This window comes from Zosterops lateralis (assembly GCF_965231275.1).
Source record: "Zosterops lateralis genome assembly, chromosome: 4".
NCBI lineage: Eukaryota > Metazoa > Chordata > Aves > Passeriformes > Zosteropidae > Zosterops > Zosterops lateralis.
Window position 1 is genome coordinate 6,012,070 of NC_139765.1, and position 17,923 is coordinate 6,029,992.

The window sequence follows — 17,923 nt, forward strand, 5'->3', positions numbered from 1 at the left end:
AAATTTCCAGCAGGGAACATCAGGTGCCCCTACACAGCCAGCCCTCCCAGCCCTACAGAGAGGGGTTTAAAGCCATGGGCCATGCCCACAGTAAGCCTATCCTTCCCTCAAGGTGAACAAAACTATGGCCATGACCTCTGCACACCACATTCCCCAGCAGGTTTTGCCACAGGATGACGGGGTGTCTCTGATAAAAACCCGCTTTATGTCACAGAAACAACGTCATTGCAAATAAAGGTCAAAAGGCCATGTAGCATTCATAAAAAGATAAACTGAAATCCCTAAATCCCCAAACTGTTGGGCACATGCAGTGACATGAATGGCTGAATCATAAATTATGAGTCTTAAATGCATAAGATAAGCTACAACATGTTTGTATATAGAAGTGATTTTCTTGTCAAATGCATTAGACTTGCTGCTTATAGAAAACAATGATTGAACGTCTGCTCATAACTTTAAAAAGCTGAACTGGGAGACGTGATGTTGTGTTTGTGTGGCTGCAAAAGTTATTTATTTGCCAAATATTAAGGGATGTATTTCTGGATAACTTAACTTAATACTAGAGAAGCCCATTACATTTATTTTTTTGCAGCAAGCTGCTAAAGAAAAAAACAAAAAAGAAACCAAAACAAGTCAGATCCATATACAGGCTATTCTGGAGTATTTGTTCAAATTAATGAGCTATTCCCATAGAAGAATTTATAGGTATGCAGCAAGCCATACACTGCAATTTGCTGCATGACAAACCAATTACTGATACTAATGCTTGCCTGGACAAAATTTATTTAACTATTGTGAATATAAAAGTAATATTTATTATATTTGAAAATGTGGGGGGTTTCTCCCAACTCTCCCCCAAAGATGCGTGCCAGCTTAGACTGAGACATTTAAAATTTCATCTCATATTGTAAAAACTGCTTTTTTCAAATTTATTGGCAGTCTGGGATTCCTGTGGTAATAAAAGCTACAAATAATACTGTATTAACATTTGTTTTCAAGGCAAAGCATCAGAGCCCTCCAAGTAACCCATTTCCAAATACATTTTAAGCACAGTGTATCTAGGAACTGCATTTGCCTTTAAGGGTAACATGGGATACATCAAAAGCACAACCTCACTGACAATGCTGGAAGTCTAGTAAGAAATGTTGAAAATCTTTTCATTCAAAGCTTTTTTGAAAGGTGCTTAGAGGGCTTTCAGTTTCCCTTTTGCTTTCACAGAAAGAAGACCGGCCTCAATTTTCACGTGTGACTAGTAATTTTTGGATGCTTACCTTCAGATATTTTCTAAGATGTGATTTTTGAGCAGCTTAGTACCTTGTGCACACAATAATCCTTTTTTAAGTCATACAAAAGGCATACAAAATCTGGGGCCCATTCTGAAAATTTAGCAGATATGGATCCCGCCAACACTGCAGAGAGCAAAGCTACACTGTGCTGCTCCCTGAAGGCACAGAACACACAGATGGGTCTGCTCAGACCTGCAGTCACCACTGTCATGCAATAGGGTTTTTTTCTTTAGCTCATTCTCTTTCCTATTCAGAACCATTGTAATTCAGACTGTGTGATGATTTGCAAACCACCACAGCCAATTCTGAGTTATTGAGGACCAATTAATTTACAGCAGTACTTCTGAGTTTTGACAGAATCCAGGAAACTTCTTTCCTGGTGACACAGACAATGAACAAAAGATATTTGCTCTGGGACATTTTGTCAAGGAAAGACTAAAAAAAATCCTGGCTGCAGGCAGTGTAAGTGTAGCTTATTATATAGCAGGATTATTAGTACAGTTAAGAGTCTGAGAAGTGAACATACCTCAGACAAATGGTAGGAAATCAGAGACTGAAGCTCCCCAACATTTTGTAGAAGGTTAAAAACATCAGTCACTTGACAAGTCTATTATCAGAAGAAAAACACTTCAGTACTTACAGTGTTAAAGAAAGGGAAAGGGAAATATTGGCTACCAAAATGAGGATAAAAGAATTTACTGTCCCAGCTTGTGCACACACATTCTACTTTTCAAAATACACTCGATCCTCTCTTTCATTTTTACACTTTACTAGGGGTCAAAAGCTCTGTGTACATGGCAAAACTAAATCATTGCTGACAAACTGGTGAAGCCAAAGGCGATTTCCTTTGTCTACACTTGTAAGGAGAGACATCCCCTGCTCTGGTTCAGCTGCACCCTGTGTTGTCAGCAACTGTCAGCAGTGCTTCAATTTAGTGCATCAAGGAGAGCCCAAACAATTCGGAAAGAATGATTTAAGCCAAGTGGGTCCCACCCAGATCCTCCAGAACACATATGCAGAACAGCCAAAGCAAGAAAAGCATTTTTAAAATTATTAGGAAAATGAACAGTAAAAACCCACCAGATCTGGCAGAGGGACTGAAGGCATCTGAAGTTACTTAAATTTGTGAGCAAAAAAAACTAAACCACAGCTGATTTGTCGGTTCCCTGACTTACAGAATTCCCCATTTCTCCATCACTTTGTCAGAGTTATAAAGAAGCTAGTGAGAATATCAGTATCATAATTTAATTTATTTTAGATGAAAGATAATCACAAGCCTTATGAACCGGAAGAAAACCACTGTAGCTGATTTGAAAGGGACTCTGCCACTTGCCCTATAGAAGCCAAACCCAGTTCATTAAGATTGTACTGGTGGTGTCTAAATGACTTTAAATCATGTCATTAGTCCCTCTCACACTTTAACAGCCAAAAGAATTACAATCTGCTTGGATTAATGCAGTGCACTGTCATTAGGCTGGCAATTAAATCCCATTTCTGAGATTGTGTGATCTGAGTCACCAACATCTGCAAATATCTTTACATCTTGTGTAATAGCTGGCCTTAGATCTTGATACACCAAAGCAAAAAGGCCTTTTTAATGCTTCCCACATTATTTTGGACTTGGAACTTCATGATGACAGCAGCTTCTCAAAACAGCCCATGAATCAAATTTATTACCCACTTTGTCATGTGGGATTTTCTTAACTCTAAGCCAATAGAGCAACAACAAATCAAGGTCAGTGTTTATACTGCGTGAATAAAAATTAACCACATGCTCAAAAACATTTTCTTGACGCTGAAAAGGTATTTGGTCTCAAGGACTTTTGACATAATGCAGAATTGACCAGCTCTTCTACACATCTGTGGGTATCTGAGAAAACACCTCAAGCACTATTTTCCCTGTCATGCCAGTCTGTTTTGATTAAAAAAAAATAAAATTTGGCAGCCATTCTACTGCTTCCGACATCAGCAGCCACACATGAGAAAGACAATCCTATTGCAGGATGCTCATCCCAGGAACTAATTCAATCCCAAACAGTATCATTCAATACTCAAATAGATCAAATTATGGTTTAGTGGTGAAAGCAGTAGCATAGGAGACCTTTTTGCCATAGAGGTCAGAAATGGGATGGCATGTTACAGGCTTTGAAAACAAATCTAGCTCGACAAATCCACTGAAGTACTATCTTCTCCAGCCATGCAGGATGATAAGATAACAGTTTCCTTCCCTAAATTAGAGCCTAAACTTGGGGGCATAATAAAATATACGCTATACAGACCTAAATAAAGAATGCTACCTAAAAACATCAGTAATGCTTCACTTCTTCAAGAGCAGCTTGTGGCACTTGCCATCACGGAGGAGCAGCTGCCGTTTAGGGCCAGGTCTCCTCTGGCAGAGCAAACACACACAGGAGCTGGCAGGATCCGTGCTGCAGGGCCGTGGCTCGCAGGGCACACCCGCAGGGCTCTGCCCTGCCCTGCCCATCCTGGCAGGGGACCCAGGGCCAAGCCCAGCCCGCCCCGCAGTGCCACCCTGGCCCTTCCCCGCCCCGCACCTCCTTGATGCGCTTCACCAGTGCGTTCTGGTCGAAGGCCACGGCCTCGGCGCACTGGTGCAGGTGGTCCTGGTACCGCAGGCACAGCTGCAGCACCTGCTGCGGGTCCAGCTTCTCCAGCTTGGTGTTGGTCGGGGACGTCTGCCCGCTGAGGAGCCCTACAACAAAGCAAAGGAGGGTCCAGAGTTAATCTGGCTGTTCGTACAAATAGTTCAGCCGCGATCCAAGAGACGGCAGAACAAACCCGGCAGACAAGATTTATGAGGGGTGATGAAAAGCTGGTTCAGAATCATTTAAGGATGTTTTGAATTTACAGCAGTGCATAGAAGTTTGCCATAGAGCTTCGCCCTCCCTGACAGAGCCTAAACAGACTCCAAATGCAGGTCCATAATGCACAACTCCTTGGTTTTCAGCAATAGGCAAGTCCTGGTGTTTCTCCTCCCCAAGCAATCCTAAACTGAAGGATGAGCCCTCTCCTAATTTATGTATGCCAGAAGAGGAAGGAGTTGAAATCTGCATTCCAAGAAGACACTGGAGTCATACGATTTTCACCAGACTCACACTGCCAAGACCAGAGCTCCAAAAATTCACTGGTCCCCCAAAACAAACCTGAATAAACAAGTGACCCATCTTAAGTAAAATTATTAGGGGTGAAATGTCTGCATTTTTCCTACCTTGCCTTTTATAAGCTTCAGAACTCTTTTACCTTCTAAGACTTTTCTTTACACTCTCAAAGACCAGCAATCTCTCTCTTTTTGTTCCTTTAATATGGAATTAAGATCCCTACCATCTTTCACAACCAGATTTCACCAAAAGCTCACAAAAATAAAAAGACATTGGACTTAAAAGTGGGACACTGGTAACATTCAGAGGAGCAAAAGTGTCCAGAGAAATTTCTCCTGCTCATTGTTTGTTGCCTGCATAGTGCAACTTGAGAATGTCTGCTGAGCTCAAGCATGTGTGTGCCACACTGACCGCCTTCCCCACAGCAGCTGGAAAAAATGACGCTAAGCTCTCCGGCCATCCCTTTTTTGCTATTTCATTTACTTACTTTCCTTTCATTTTCCTTCAGCATTAGCACAGCTTTTTTAACTTGTTGGGACACCATGTGTGACAAACTGCACATACACACAGTATGCTTTTTCCCAAAACATCCATCAGGCTATGTAAACTGAATTCAGTGACTGCACGCATGTGCCCTCTGGGACTCTCATTTTACAGACAGGAAAAGACATTAAAACAGCAAATGTAAGCAAGTATCACACTAAGCAATTAAAAAGTAATAAATGCCAGTTATTTGGATTGGAAAAGCTCTTCTAAGAATGTACCTCAGTGGAAAATGGAAAGTATTTTGAATGGCCCCCATGACTATTGGAAGCTACAAGTTCTTGCTAAAGCACAAGAACAAGATAGAAACCAATAAATCAGAAGTATCTTATGAATATGAGCAAGTTAAACTTTTTAGAAACCATTTGCAGACCAAAATGAAAATAAAACTAGGGCAGTAACTTCATCAAATATGAAGAAGCAGGTTTACATTTCATTGACACTCAACATCTTATTCTCCCAGATGCTCTCAATTGCTCTCCACACAAAACCTCATCCTATGAGATTTTAAAAGAAGGTAATTTTGTTTTACTGATTTGTCTGCTACAATTGTGCTGCCTCAGTCAAGAGGTCAGAAGAGGAAACAAACCATTTAGTCTCAAAACCCTGTATTAGCAACAGTCAAATTATTTTTTATGTTTTGGAGGTAATAAACAAAATCTTAAGATTCATCAGTATCAGTTACAGATCTTTCAAACCTACTTTCAGGTAAAGTACAAAACTGTGACAGGAACAAATGCGCTGAAGGAAATAAGACTTTTTTAAAATGGTTTATGTTTCATGTTCTAGTGCTTCCTCAGTTCACAAATTGTGATCTTTTATAATATTATCTTGTCAGGATGAATGTTCAAATAATGTTGTCAACTTTTAATATGCTGAATGTTCACACAGGAATGAAGAGTTCACCATACACCTGAGGCACTTATCCTGTCTCTGCACTGATCAAATACATGATGCTATCAGCCAACTAATTTTCTTTTATTACTAATCTCTCACCAGCTTCAAGGGGAAAAAGAAAATTAGATACTGTTTAAGAGATTTAATTAACATGAAGTATGTGCTTTGGCCAGCTTATGCTGCTAATGAGAATTTTGAAGTGGAACAGGCCAAGGACAGTAAAATGAGCTAATAACATGCTACTTAAACTCATGTACTTACAGCCTTGTACAGGTTACATAATGCTAAGAGAAAAATTAATAAACCTATGCCTCTCATTCCCTATCCAGAAAAACACAAGCTCGAGTGAAGGGAGACATGCCCTATTCAGCTGGAATTCCTTCATAAGAAGACAGAGGGGGAAATACAATCCAGTACAAATGTTTGGACTAGGGATAAAAAACAAACATCATATGCTGCTTAAAGATGGGCTATGGTATTATTTTGGGTGATGCAGTAGGAAGAAACCAAAGGAATTATCTTCTCCAAAGACCTCTGGGGTAATGCTGACAATGCCAGAGAACAATTTAGCTTATTTTCAATTTGCAAGAAAGGAAAAAGTACAGTAAACAACAGCCCAAAAAGGCCATGCATCCTGGCAGGAACTCCCATTGTCAGAAAGTCAACCCACCATTTTTTTGCTGCTCTCTCTAACCACTTACTAACCACGCTATAAATATTAACATTTCTTACTAACATTCCCCTCTATCCTGCTCAGGTGAGTCCCCACCTGGAGAACTGCATCCAGCCCTGGGGTCCCAGCACAAGACAGACATGGATCTGCTGGAGTGAGGCCACAGGAAGGACACAAGAATGGTCAGAAGGCTGGAACACCTCTCCTGTGGGGAAAGACACAGAGCTGGGGTTGCTCAGCCTGAAAAACAGAAACCTCCAGGGAGACCTTATCGTAGCCTTTCAATATTTAAAAGGACTTGTGAAAGAAAAAGAGAAACTTTTACACAATGGCCTTTAGGTGACAGGACAAGGGAAACAGTTTTAAACCAGAAGAAATTTAAATTGGACATAAGGAAGACATGTTTACCATGGGGGTGGTGGGAAGTTGGATGTCCCATCCCTGAAAGTGCTCAAGGTAAGGTTGGATGGGGCTTTGAGCAACCTTATCTAGTGAAAAGGAGTGGAAGATGTCCCTGCCCATGACAGGGTGGTTGGACTAGATGATCTCCAAAGGTCCCTCCCAACCAAAACCATTCTATGATTGAATCAATTCACTGCATTTTATGTTTTTAGCAAATCGAATTTATATTTATATAATGTATTAGTAAAAATATTTCCTCTTGAAAAATCATTGCTTCCTTCTTAAAGCCTTGTCCCACATTTTGACCTCTCCACTGAGCAGGGCCATCCCTCAGTGACTGGTCTACGTGTAGTTTGTCAGAGGATATGAGATCACATCTGTTGCAATAACACATTTGTTAGGTCACTCTTACAAGTGCCAAAAAGAGGAAAGACAGAGGTCACTGAGTGGTTCAAGCTCGCTCCTGAAATATCCAGAACTTGAACCTGGCCACCAGCACATCTCAGAGCAACCAACCACTGGGGTACTATCCCTTCTGCACTGAGGAAATGGTGTTCCTGTGATTCCTTCTGTGGGATTATTACTCCCTGGCCCCACAAGAGCACAGTTCTGCTCTTAAATGAAAAGAAAACAGCATCGAGAGCTTTCATTTCTTATTAAACTGAATACTCATTTTTCAAGCTGCTGGTTCTCTTCCAAAGAAGGAAGCACACCAGGAATCCTCTGTGCACTGTCTGGAGCCTTGGGAAGAGGCTGCTTGGCACATGAGTGATCCAACACACCCCAGCATGACAAGGGAGGGCTGCACGGGGGGTGTTGTGGCTGGGGAAAACAGGAACAGGAGAAGGCCTCCTGCACAGCTCCAGTGCCTGGACCAGAAGGGGCTGGCAAGTGCCAAACATTGCACAGCCCTGGCTATCCAATTACACCATAAAACAAGGAAGACCACAGACTACACCTCTGTGCCTGCCATGATGACGAGACGTCAAATCTCCCACCTACTCGGGCACATCTGGTCAGTAAACAGCACGACCAGGAGGTGACAAACAGCAGCTGGGACAAAGAAAGAATCACATTTCTCCACAATGGTCCTTCAGAAAAAAACCCAGCTCAATACACCAAGTATGTCATGCACAGAGAAATATCATATATCACTACAAGGCTAGCTGACCCACAGACTTAACAAATCTGTTATTGTTTCCATATTCCTTGGCAAAGCCGAGGCATGTTAAAACCATTTTCCTCCTACTTAGTCATCTCCTTGTTGGTTCCAGGTCAACATACACATCCAACAAATCATATCCTACTGAGCAGAAGAAAGCTGTTTAAAAGTTTAAAAAGCCTTTTTATAACTAGAAGCAAAGTTCTTGAAAGAAAGCTTTTCACGCAATACTGATTCTGCACACACACAGAACACAGTACCCTGCCATAGTTATGTTCTGCTGCTTTGGTGGCAATCCCAGCAACACCTTGAGTGCTTTCCAACCTGAAAAGCATTTATTTTTCTTGTAGACTTCTGTACTTCCACTTGTCAATCCCCTTTTCAACCAGTAACAGCAGGCATTACAAAAAGAAAACCAGTAGGTTGTTAATTTATTATTACAGACAGCAAAGCATATGATTTGTGGGGTCTTGTTAGTAATTTTAGGGCCAGAAAGAGTTGCTGTTATCAGCTAACCAACCTTTCTGCAGAATATAAGAGAAGACTTCAGAAGTTACACCTTCTTAAATCAGACCAGAAGTCTACCTTGCCCAGAGCACTGCTTCCATCATCTGACAACAGTGGACATTTAAGAAAAAACTCTCCACGTCTCCCAAGTTATTAATAAAAATTACAGGGAAAAAAAACCTGTTCTCAGTGAAGCTGGGGATACTTGAATGTCACTAATCCTTTTTGAAAGGTATACCTTTATCTCCACAATATCTTGTGACACTAAGTATGATCCTTATTTACACAACATGAAAAAAAAAAAAACCCTTCTCACTTACTTCATGCTCTGTAGTTGTGCTGTGACACCACAGAAGTCTGAGCAAGGTGTACCTCATTCCAACATCTTTCCAAGCTCAAAAATCCCACTGATCAGTCTCCTCTGATCAGGTGGAGAACCTCTGAACAGGTGACTTAATTTCTTGGATTACCTCTGTAATACCTTCAAATGCCTCCAACCTGAGACCTCACTTTCCTCTTTAAAAGCCAAGTCAATTCTTCTGCAGAGTATATTGGTCACAGCTCTAAAAATGCAGTTGCTTTTAAATTGTCCCTTTGCAGGACCTGCTAATCACCAACACCCTTTTTTAAGAATGTGCATTACAGTGTATCCCACATGTCATCACCTCTTCCCCCAAGGACAAGGTTAAATAAAGCATTAGATGCCAAACCATGGTTAGCAATGGCTCATCAGCTTTACAGAGGCATTCCTGATGCTGGTACCAGTTTTTGGAGGTTTATTACAATGGACTTAATCATTTTTTCTAAAACCTCTTCTGTGAACATTTCTCATTCATCTCTGTCAAAAATGATGCTTCTTGGAAAGTCTTCTCTGAGGAGAATCCCACAGACTCTCCAGCAAGGTTCCAGATAACCTCTAAAGCTTTTATTAAGTACAGACAAGTAGAAAACCATTTTGAAGGAAATTTCTGTTCTGGTTTGCTGATGACTTCCTATTTAACCCACTGTAGTTTTTCCTAACAAAAGTTTCTTTTTGCCTGGGTTTGGAGGTTTTTGTTTGTTTGTTTGTTTTTGGAGTGTTTTGCCTACAGGTCCCTTCACATTGCTTTAACTACACTGCTTTTCTTTCCCCCATTCTTCAAACACACCTCTACTGCCTGAAACTTATTTTGGCATTCCCCACTTCTCTCGCTGCCCTCATTTTTTTGTGGTATTCCTCTTCATAAAATTAAATCCAAGACAGTTAAAATTTTCAGCTCTTCTATTCCACATGAATTTGAGTAGATTACAGTTACTATAGTATATAATAATAATAATAATGCAGTATATATAATAGTAATTTAATTTACTATCATTAAGGCAACATTAGTTTCAGCCCAAAAAGAACTAGTGTTTTTTAAGTCTCGTGGAATTTTTCTGTGTTCCAAGGGTATTTAAAAACTATCAAGCCCACAATTTGCCTCATCAAGCATTTCTAAAGCTCTGAGGTAGAAGCTCTACCCACTCTGATCAGCTTCTTAAATAAAGTCTGGCCTCAATGGCCACAGATTAACTATTATCCTTGTCTTCCTTGTTGCTGTTTGCATGGGAAGATTGCTTTGCCACTACCTTCAAGATTCCTAAGTACCAAAAAAAAAAAAAAAAAAAAAAAAAAAAAAAAAAAAAAAAAAAAAAAAAAAAAAAAAAAAAAAAAAATCCACACAAGAAACAGATGAAATTACATCTCTGAAGACAGAGTCTTGTTTCTTGACTGTTGCTGCTTGCACATGTTTGGAGGCAGCAACTTGTTATTAGGTGAAATAAAGAGTTCATTTCCATTTATCCTCCATGCAGGAGCACTTCAGTATCACCTACTGAATAGAAAGAATTGCACACTTATGTGCAGCAGAATAAAAGGTATCAAAATACTTGCACAGAGAGATGGTAATCAGATTTACAGGACTCTTAATGACTAAATGCTTTGAATTCTAATTGTGTATTTCCTCTCTCATTCTTGAAAACAAAGAAAAGACAAAAGTTTTCAGCAAAGCCTGAACAGTTAAAATAACTTTTCTGAAAGTTGTTTTGGTTTTGTTGTGGGGTTTTTGGTGGTTTGGTTTTTTGGTTGGTTGAGGAAGTGTGGTTTGGTTGTTTGTTTGTGTGTTTTTAATAACACCTGTGTTAGGAAACATCAACATTTATACACTCAAATTTGAAAACTCAGGCCACTCTTAAGAAAAAGGCAATTAGTAAAAGTCAATCATAAAGAAACTGAAAAATGAAATAAAAATAAAATCACTATTATTCACCCAGAAATCCTTAAGCTGAAATGTGGATGATCACACATGATCTTTTACTCAAAGCAGTTAATTTTCTGAAAATCTCACTGAAAAAATACCTTGTACTAAGACACATATTCACTCCAAAACAAAACTTGGCTTTGTCGCCTGTGTATATTTTCAATTCCTTTGAACTTTAGAGAGGGAGCAGAGAGACTGTAGGCAAACTGAATAGCTATTGTGTGAGCAAAGAACACATTTGTATTGTTGCAAGGAATGTTGGCTGCAGCAGCAGATTTCCCCTCCACTTTGGAGTCAGTACCCTGTGACCATTTACTTCTGCATGGGTGACAGATGGGCTGAGGACTCTCCTCTTGTCATATCATTTTAGAGGCAACTTTTCTGACCACAGAGCTCAAATCTGCTTTCTGTGGGAATTCCCCACCTGGGTCTCCTAAAACTCTCTAAGTTATAGCCTGCAAGACATTAGTCACTGAGATATATAAATCACCTCCCCTTTTGTTCCTCCACCATGTGTCTTAAAAAACAAACATTAAAAGGATTCAGGACATTTAGGCTTCTATAAAAATGCAGCCTCCTACAATTCTAAGACAATCCCCTCACATTCTTACCTATTTCCACCTATTGAGCTCACATAACTTACATTAAAGAAACTGTGATGCAGAGGGGAATAATTGCTGTTATTAATTATTATTATTTAAGTAAGTATTTGTTGTGATACTTCTGCTTTCCAATGGAGACTCATTTTGCTTTATACTTACATTCTGCAAAGATTTCTATCTATCATTAGAGCTTCCTCCGTCACAAGATTGTCCAGGGGTTACACCTTCAAAAAGTTGCTAGAGGTTGCCATAAAACTAGAAGCTTCTTTGGAAGCTTCAGGTAGGGGAAAAAGTACACAATATACTCTGAAGAAAGCACACAGCTGCAGTTTGTCAACTAAAAGCAGCCAAGATCCTGTTTAGTCCATCTCCTCACTAACTTTTCACTTCTATAGCACAGAGGTAATATGGGAAAGATGTGGTTTTGACTACACAGTTGCAATACTGTATGGCAAACTTCCTGCAACAGACCTCAAAGTATAAAAATAGACACAAGGGTGGAAAAAAGGATGGGGTTACTCACAGGAAAGTGAGATACAATGCTCTTGTGCTATGCAATAAACTGTATTTGCTATGCAACACTCTTTTTCTCGAAAACACACCAAGGACCCAAGGACTACCATCATTGGATCATACAAGCACGTCATATCCACAGGCTACAGCTGACTCTGCTCTTCCAAGTGTTCTCTGCAAACCCAAAAGCCACAAGACTAACATCATCTTAAAAGACAAGGAGTTGAGGCACCAAGACATTAGATGATTTATCTGAGACCACATGGAAGCTGCTGTCCCTTGGCCTGATGACTTCAGCACCAGAACATCCCTCCCCTTCTCTGGCCCTCAAACACCAAACAGGCAGCAGAGGAGTCTCATTTCCTACAGCACCACGAGGGCTGAGCACTGACACAGCCTCTCCCACATAGATTCCCAGATTATCTACTGCAGGTTCATAAAAGCCAGAGCCAAATCAGCAGCTTCTTCCTTCTGACTCCCAAATTCAGGCTCCACGGAAAGGAAGATCCAACTCCCACTCTCCTCAGCACGTGCCTCACCACAGCTCTTGCACAGAGAATTCTTCACTCCACTAAAACCACAGACAACTAATCCTGTGGTTTTCCCTTTCCTCTTGGGTAGAAAAAGGAATCAGAGCACCACGAGATCAAATACTAGAGCTAGTCCCAGGAGAGGCAGGAGAAGGGGAAGGAAAGGACAGAGGGGCACTTCTCTGCTTCAGCAGCAACAAGATGTCACTTCAATTATTTTATATGTGCAAAGCCTTGAGTGAGTCTCAGCTTTACCTCTCCACCTATCTTCCTTAAAATAATGGGACCTTAACTGCCTTTTGTATCTCTCTCACTGCAAAGTCTTCTAGTCTTCTTTTCTTCCATCTTCTGTAGATGGAAGAAAAATGGGACAGTAGGATCAAATAAACTCAATTTCTTTTAAATTATTTTTAAAAAGTCTACAAGCTAAAACCCATGCAACTGATTCTATTACTAGTATTAAAGATAAGCCTCACAGCAATCTTCATTTTATTTTAGGCAAAACTGCATGGGCATTCCTGCACCTGGTCAGCAAAAAAAAAAAAAAAAAAAAACACCCAACCAAAATCCCAGAGTTTTGTGGTTTAGAGAAAAGGTGACATCTAAAATCATTTCTAAGCACAAGGGCACCTGTGTGAAGCTGGGGTACATTTACTATTCCACAACAACGAGACTCTTACCGGTATAACCATCATTTATATACATGAAACAGTTTCTCTTTGGTACCTATCAACACTTTTCACAGAATCACAGAATATTCTGCGTTGGAAGGGACTCACAACCATCATCAACTCCAACCCATTTACTTCCTATCGGTTTTGTACCAGCACAATGCAGTGGACAGAATGATGGCACACTGCCATAATAAAAAGAATTATGGCCATGTCATGGCCTTTGCCTGTTTTCCAAGTGCACTATTTAAAACATACATTAAAGCACTGTCCAAAATATACTATTGGCATGTTCTAGCCACAAGTACTAGGAGCAGAAACTTATCTCTACCATGTGGATTCAGGACAATATAGCAAAGAACAAGAGTAAAGTTGTAAATGCAAGAGTTGACATTTTCTACTTCTTTTCTCACATGCAACCCAACTCATCACTCAGCAGTTTTGCTAGCAATGTGGGCTGCCATTTCATATGCAATTTTAACTTGAATGACACTTTTCTTTTCTGAAGCCTTTACCAACCTGACTTGAAATGGCTGCACTACTCAGGAGTAGCAAAGTCCAAGTGGGGCTGAGGAAACATTTTATATTTTGTAATCCATACAACTAAATTTAGGATACTGAAACGACCTAAAAGCTGAGCTGGGGAGGGAAGCAGGCTACAACACACACACACAATCTGCTTCTGACCATATTTTAAAAAAACTAATCACTCAGCTTGGAGGGCCTTATTATGGCACCTAAAACAGTTCAACAGTTAAAGAGAATTAAGTGGCCCACTGTGCTCTGCATTACCTCTGTATTTATCATCTTCTGTCAAATACTGTCAAGTGCAACGTGTCTTGAAGAAAGACAAAGCACAATAAAGAATCCTTAGCACTGAGTGTTTTAAAATTCCCAGTGGAGGGGCAAAAAAAACCAAGGCAAACTACACCTCCTCAGTTTACATTCTTTTTTGCACTTCAGTAAATGAACTCATTAGTAAAAATATTATGAAAGAGGATAATCTCACAATTAAAATAAGCTGCTAGTTAAGCAAGCTTTGAATACCTAATTTATTCTTCTAGGCAACTACAATCTAGAAATACTGCTTTTATCAGCTATAAGTAACAGCCCAGGGTCAGGAAGCCTGGGAGCTTCTTGAGCCCAACTTGAGCATGTGCACCACTTCTCTGAAGTTAGAAATAGCCAGAATATAACAATTCGTTCATTCCACCACTTAACCCCCTCAAAATAGGGCAGCTGTAAAAACATCCCCTCTTATTTTTTGTTTTTCTATATACAGCCTGCTGATGGTGTGCTCACACACAGTATGAACCAATTTCCTCTGTCTGTCATGGAAATTATCAGTCGTTTTACAGTAAAACTTCACCACAAAGGTTTTCACAGCAGGTGGAGTTTTGCTCATCCTAAATCACATCTCCCTCAAGGTACTTAAAAAGGTCCATTACAATACTATAAAGCCTTCCCAGCTGGAAAGCTTCCCAGTAGCTGGACAAGTCCCCTGTCCCTGCTAAAGACACACTCTCAGAACTACATCGTGAGTAGATCTTGGGGTGCTCTCCCAAGAATGGAATTCATCTTGTTGCTCTGCCACCCCTCCTCACCTTTCTTGTTCCAGTTCTGGTCCTCTCTAAGCTCTGCACAGATGGATTCAGCCCACCAACCTACCAGAAAACTATCTACTTTTCACTCCTGGATTCTCCTCATCCTGCTGAGCCAAGCTGGGAGCCAACAAGGGGGCCAACAACCCTCAGAAGCAGCACAAAACACAAAGCCATAGGTATGTCCTCCCTCCTCACAGCTGTTAGATCAACTCTCCTGCTCTGGGGATGATCTGGAGACAGACAGACAGACATTCTTCCACAGTCTGGAGGAGAGTCTGGCATGCAAACTTATAAAAGCACCTCCCCAAGCACAGAATTCACTCTTGGCATCATCTTCCTGCACTGTGAGGGAAAGAAAAATACAACATGTTATGGATACCTATGGCATATATATGGAATATCACCAATGAGAGTAATTATGGTACATGAGGACATACTAATACCAGATGCTCCTAATACTAGAAAATATGCACAACAGCCAAATAGAACTAAAAACACTGTATAGTTGTTACTCAGCTGCTGAGTTTAATATTAATATATATACATGCCCATAAAGCTCACTTTCTCCTCACTGAAACAACAACTTGGTTTGTGACACTGACAGCAATTAATTCTGCAGCTATTAACAGAAAGTAGCTGTTCCAGATGCTGTTTTTGTGTCAGGTCCTACACAAACACCTCCACTTTTGCAGCGATTTCTGCTTTTTCAAACAGCACAAAAACAGACTGGTAGATTTTGCTGAAGGCCACACTATTGCTTGAAGTTGTAGGGGAAGAATTTTGATCATCTGGGAACCTGTAACCACAGGGGTGATGACAGAAAAACCATTTTTTGTTCTGAAATTATAAAGCATTTCTTATTCTTACTAATATAAATACATATCAATATGTTGATTCCACATCTTCACTCTAACAATAAAACTCTAAAAGCAATAAGAAAACCAACTGTGGTAGTGCAGACACATATGCATCTCGTCCTGGATTGGAGAAGAAAGAATAGGAAAACTCTACAGCTCTACAGAAACAGGAGCAACAGCAACACATAACATGTATCTTAAAATAAAGGTATAAAACAATTTAGAACATGTTAGGACTTGGAAGTCCAGAGGTTTGACTTCTTAAAGACTCTGCTGAAAATTCACTAGAACCTTCAATATTTTCATTCGACTGTGTAGTTAATGAGTGTGTGTTCCTTTTCCCCTTCTTAAGACTTAATTTAGGAGAGGACAGCACTTGCAGCAGCAGTTAAATGATTTGTTTGATTCTGACAGCTTTCAGTAAAAGACTGGAACATGCAACAAACCTGATTGCTCCTCCTTCCCAAGTTAAACTGCCTGCACTTATCAAAGGCTCCAGCCAACCCAAACACAACAGCTTTTTCTTTTCCCTGTCCAGTGTGGCCTGACGGCTGATGCACTCACTGTTCTTTGCTCATGCCCAGAGCTGAGTCACTGCAAAGGACTCAAGTGCACATGAGGCCAGGAAGGTCATTGACCAGAGAACACTCCAACCTGCTCCCTCCACACCAAGTGCTCTGAATGAGACAGCGTAGTCTAGCAGGAGGTGATCAAATGGAAAAGCTGCTAGAGGGTCACACATACCTGAGGGAATCCCATACCAAGAGGGTCAAATGGAAAGCTTTGCCCTCCTTACACCACCACAGCAGCTCCACAAGCCTGGTGGTGAGAGCCAGCTGAACATGTTGTATTGTTTAACTGATTTGCAAAGTTTGGACTCTGAACAATCCAGTTCTAAATTCAATAATGTTTTGCAAAAGAATGGCCCAATTTCCCACAAGTGCTCAGTATCCTGAAGGGCTGTTTGATAAAGACACACACCTTAGAGGTGTTTGGACAGCTGAGGTTCCTGACAGCAACCTATGTACATGGTGAGGGTGAGGATGAGCATTTTTTTTCTAGAACTGTTCTATCACTACATCCACTTATAATATCTACATCTTTTCTGAGGTGCTTTCCAAGACTGCTCACCTTCAAATTCACCAAATATCTACCAGCTGTTGCTTCTTGGCTAGAAAGTGGTTCCTGTTGAGAGGCAGCTTTCAATGTTCTGCTGCCTATGTGATATTAGTCTCTTTTTCTAAAGAGAAAACTCTGCATTACTTGAAGTATAAAATATGATGAAGCTTTAAAATAAAGACATACAGACACTGAGGGTGAGGGGATGTCCTCCTATTCATTGGCCAGGCACAGAACCTACCAGAGGTCACAAAAGCTGAACTTCTTTATTCAAGCAGAAATTCCCATTGAAGCCAAATGAGGTTTTGTTGAATGAGGGCCACAGGAATAAGCCTGTAGTACACTCTGGACTGGGAGCAAGTCAAAGCAAATTACGCAACGGCTGTCAGGAATCTGTGTACAGGTCTGCAGAGCCACAGTGTAGGAGGAGCCCTGGTCCATCCTTAACCTTTTGTCTATTTATGTCCAAGCACTGAGACCCCTTCCAATAAAACAAGCCATGCTTTGATATATTTTTATTAGAACAATTTATAGCAAACAGCTCTCTCCTCCTCTTCCTCTTTCCCCTCCCCTCCTTCCCACCGTTCCCTCTCCTTCCTCTTGCTGTGTTGTGCTGTTTGTGTGGAAAAAAACGAGCTCCCGCCCTTGCCAAGAGTGACATCAACTCATTCTTATCCGGTGATGTCCAGCAGAATCTTCCTCTGATAAACATTTGCTCAGTGTCAGAGCCCCAAGGTTACTGGCTGCATTTTGTTTTCATTGTTGTTTGTTTTCTGACACTTATGACTGCTCGTTATACATTAAAATCCTCCCCCCTGCCTGTCTTCGACCTGGAGCCGGGTGAGGCGGTGAACAGGACATTCTTCACTGCTTACCCGGGTCTCCCACCACCCCCTTCCCCTGAAACAAGAGTCTGTTTGTTTCTCTGTGAACAAGAAAAAGCTGATACTGCAGAGAAGGGAAGAAAAAAAAAATCAGGAGTGCAAACCTATGTCTTTTTAACCTTAGGTTTCTTTTTTTTTTTTTTTAACAGATTTTCTTCTATCATTTCCTGGCATTCTCCAAAGTTAGTGAAGAGCCACAGCTGATTAATGGGCTGGTGTACCTTCCTCCCACCTGATGAAGAACCTCAGATGTTTTCCTCTTCTCCTCTCCCTCC

At 40.7% G+C, this 17,923-nt stretch overlaps 1 protein-coding gene across 1 annotated transcript in view; it reads right to left on the minus strand.

Annotated features, from left to right (window-relative positions):
* The window catches only part of BORCS5 (BLOC-1 related complex subunit 5), a 56,386-nt gene that overhangs the window by 12,792 nt on the left and 25,671 nt on the right, over nucleotides 1–17,923 (minus strand). The window contains exon 3 of the mRNA XM_083859601.1: nucleotides 3,842–3,999. Within this exon, the coding sequence (XP_083715727.1) occupies nucleotides 3,842–3,999 (158 nt within the window). The remainder of the gene's footprint in view (nucleotides 1–3,841; nucleotides 4,000–17,923) is intronic.